This window comes from Salpingoeca rosetta (genome assembly GCF_000188695.1).
Source record: "Salpingoeca rosetta unplaced genomic scaffold supercont1.23, whole genome shotgun sequence".
Classification (NCBI taxonomy): Eukaryota; class Choanoflagellata; order Craspedida; family Salpingoecidae; genus Salpingoeca; species Salpingoeca rosetta.
This window is the reverse complement of record NW_004754911.1, coordinates 479,788-483,156: the sequence shown is the minus strand read 5'-3', so window position 1 is coordinate 483,156 and position 3,369 is coordinate 479,788. Positions and strand designations below refer to the sequence as shown.

Sequence of the window (3,369 nt, the reverse complement as noted above, 5' to 3'; positions counted from 1 at the left end):
CCTTGACGGCTGGCGGGTTGTATTGTAGTGATGACGGACGAAGATCACTGATTGTTAATGATCACCTGTTCTTCACCCCCTTTCTCTTTTCCACACACACACACACACACACACACACACACACACACACACACACACACACACACACACACACGCAGCGACGATGCTGCGTGCTTTCCGATCCAGAAGGGCCTGGAGGCGTCGCGCAGCAAAGTGGTGTTCTTCAAGCACAACGACATGAAGGATCTCAAGGCCAAGTTGGAGGAGCAGGCCGTCATTGACCGCAAGGTGATCAGGGCGTTGTTTGAGGGGGAGGGTCCTGTTGGCGGTGGGGCGAGTTCTGTGCTCTTGTGGCGCGCCCTTCCAGTTTCATCATGTGCTCGTGCCATCTTGCGCAGCTACATTCTGCTGAGCACCACCACCACCACCATGACCGCGTCTCACCACTACTACCACCATGATCGCCGCCGCCACCACCACCACCACCACCACCATTTGACGGCGTGTATGGACAGGACCGCAACAAGGCGATGGCGACGCGGCGGTTCATTGTTGTGGAGGGCATCTACGCCAACACGGGTCAGATCTGCCCACTCGACGAACTTGTGAGTTGCCTGCACCCACAATTGCTGCGCTGACGAAGCTGCCATGTAATACTCGTGAGCGAGTGAGTGGGTAGGTGGTTGGGGCGTTGGTTGAGGTGAGCACATACAGGCAAGCCTCTTCTGTTCCATCTGTTCCCAGTTCACCCGTGCTTGTTGAACTCACACGCACACACACGCACACACACACACCTGCGCACAATGCGCCTGTCTTGTGCACCGCAGGTGAAGCTCAAGTATCAGTACAAAGTGCGGCTTGTGGTTGAGGAGTCAATGTCCTTTGGTGTTCTCGGCGCCTCGGGCAAGGGCGTCACAGAACACTTCAACGTCAAGGTGCGCTCGCTTTTCTCGTCTGGGCTGTCCTTGTGTGTGTGGCATGTCTTGCTGGGGCGCGTGAGCTTGGTCTGCTTCTTTATGTTTACCTCAGCTTCATTGGTTGTTGTTGTTGTTGTTGTTGTTGTTGTTGTTGTTGTCGTCATCGTCGGCTGGTGTGCACGTCTGTGCTCCTCATTCTCCTCGTGCTTCATCTCACACCTGGCATCTCATTCACACACACACACACACACACACACACACACACACAAACACACACACACACACACACACACGCACACACACGCACACACGCACTCACACACTCACACACTCACATACACACACTTCATTACATTACATCACATCGCACCACATCCACCTGCTCTCCTCTCCTCCCCTCCTCCTCGGGGGCAGATGGAGGATGTTGACATGGTGTGCGTGTCGTTGGGCATGTCACTGGGCTCCATTGGGGGCTTCTGCTGCGGGCGCAGCTTTGTTGTCGACCACCAGCGCCTTTCGGGCCAGGGCTACTGCTTCTCCGCGTCGCTGCCACCGCTGCTTGCCAACGCCGCCATCTCAAACCTCAACGTGCTCGACTCGGGCGAGGGCAAGGACCTCCTCCGCTCCCTCCGCGCTAACATCGCGCATGTCCAGAAGCGTGTCCAACAGGTGGGTGCGAGGGGAGGAGAGGAACAGGCCGGGGATGGAGAGAGAGAGTGTGTGTGTGAGAGAGAGAGAGAGAGAGTGTGTGTGTGTGTGTGCGTGCTTGTCTTTGCGCGCGTGTTTGCGCGTGTGTTTGCGAAGGACTGCACGACAAACGCCAGCATCTCGTCTTTGCTGAATGTGGCGTCTGTGTTTTATCAACGCACAATACGCCTTTGTTTACACCTCATCTCACGCGGTGTACCGTCTTGCGCCCATTCGTCCGCCTCGTTTTCTCCTCCTTCCCCCTTCCCGCTACCCCCCTCCTCCTCTGTGTATGTGCGCTTTTGCAGATTGAAGAGTTTGAGTGGTCTGGGGCGCCAGGCTCTGCTGTTGTCCACGTGCACATTTCGCCCGCTGCTGCAAAGCGCAACAGCATTTCCACACACAACCAGGAGGACCACGTTCTTGAGGACATGTGCAACAAGGTAATGTGGCCCGCACTCGTGCTTTTGCTTTGTTTGTTGTTTGTTGTTTGTTGTTTTGTTTGTTGCTTTCAGTTGGCGAACTCGTTTGCTTGGTTTTATGTTGTGATCTGTGGGTGGACAATGCCTGTGGCTGTGCTGTTGCATGCACTCACATCACGCCGTGCGTATGTGCCGTGTTTCAACGGGCAATCAGGCTCTGGCAGAGGGCGTTGCGTTTGTTCGCGCAAACTACATTGTCACAGAGGAGAAGTTCCCGCGCCGCCCATCCATCCGCTTGGTGCGCTGCGACACACACACACACACATCACATCACATCACATCAGATCGCACGCCTTTGCTTGCTTGTGCCGTGCCATGTTTGTGCCGTGGGCTGGGGTCGTTGTGTTGTATGCAAGTCGTGTGGTGTGCTGTTGTGTGGCGCAGTGCACGCTTGCCTGCCCTGTCGCTGTCAAACACAGACAGACAGACAGACAGACAGACAGACACACACACACACACACACCTTTGCCTTCACGACATGCGTGTTTCTCATTCCACCATGTCGGGGTTGCCATGCTGCAGGCCGTGTCGGCGAAGCACACACAGGAGCACCTTGACCAGGCATTGGATGTGCTGGCACGCATTGCAAAGACAACGCTGTCTAACTGAGACGCACCGGCACAGCACACTTGGTTGTGTGCTCTGTTCACATGTCCCGAGTGTTTGTGGACGTTGTTGTCTGCGTGATGCCCTTATGCCACTGTTGTAGCTTCTTGTTTCACGTCGCTGTAACGCTTGCTGCTGCTGTTGCTCTAGGTATCGTGGGGGTTTGGTTGAGGAGGAAGGAGAGAACACATAAACTGTTGTGCACTTGACTACTTACTGTATTGTGATAAATGTATTTGAGTATGGGTCGAGTGAGAGGGAGAGGGAGGGGGAGGGGAGATGTAGTGGAGAACGAACGATAATTGTCGAAATGACAAAACGTAGACCAAGACGCGGTGAGCTACCTAGTTGTGGAAAACTGCAGAGCCATTATGAATGAATGGAGTGCATCAAGGGAAAGGGGAGGGGTCAAGACACCCTGAGGAGGGATAAACGAGGCTGAATACAAGCACAGCTGATGCATAGGATTTACACAAGAAGAAAGGAGGGATGGAACCAGCTGTGACACACACACAAGTACAAGTACAAGTACAAGCACAAGTACAAGTACAAGTACAAACACACATACACATACACACATACACATACACACACACACATACACACACACGTGCAGACACACACACACACACACACACACACACACACACACACACAGACACACACACACACACACA

At 54.0% G+C, this 3,369-nt stretch overlaps 1 protein-coding gene across 1 annotated transcript in view; it reads left to right on the top strand.

The window, feature by feature from the left end:
• Positions 1-2,695, top strand: part of PTSG_08381 (uncharacterized protein) — a gene marked incomplete at its 3' end in the record, with an annotated part of 4,036 nt that extends 1,341 nt beyond the window's left edge. The window contains exons 5-11 of the mRNA XM_004990575.1: positions 187-288; positions 516-605; positions 828-935; positions 1,332-1,586; positions 1,913-2,047; positions 2,241-2,324; positions 2,609-2,695. Of these exons, the coding sequence (XP_004990632.1) occupies positions 187-288; positions 516-605; positions 828-935; positions 1,332-1,586; positions 1,913-2,047; positions 2,241-2,324; positions 2,609-2,695 (861 nt within the window). The remainder of the gene's footprint in view (positions 1-186; positions 289-515; positions 606-827; positions 936-1,331; positions 1,587-1,912; positions 2,048-2,240; positions 2,325-2,608) is intronic.
• Between the last annotated feature and the right edge of the window lie 674 nt (positions 2,696-3,369).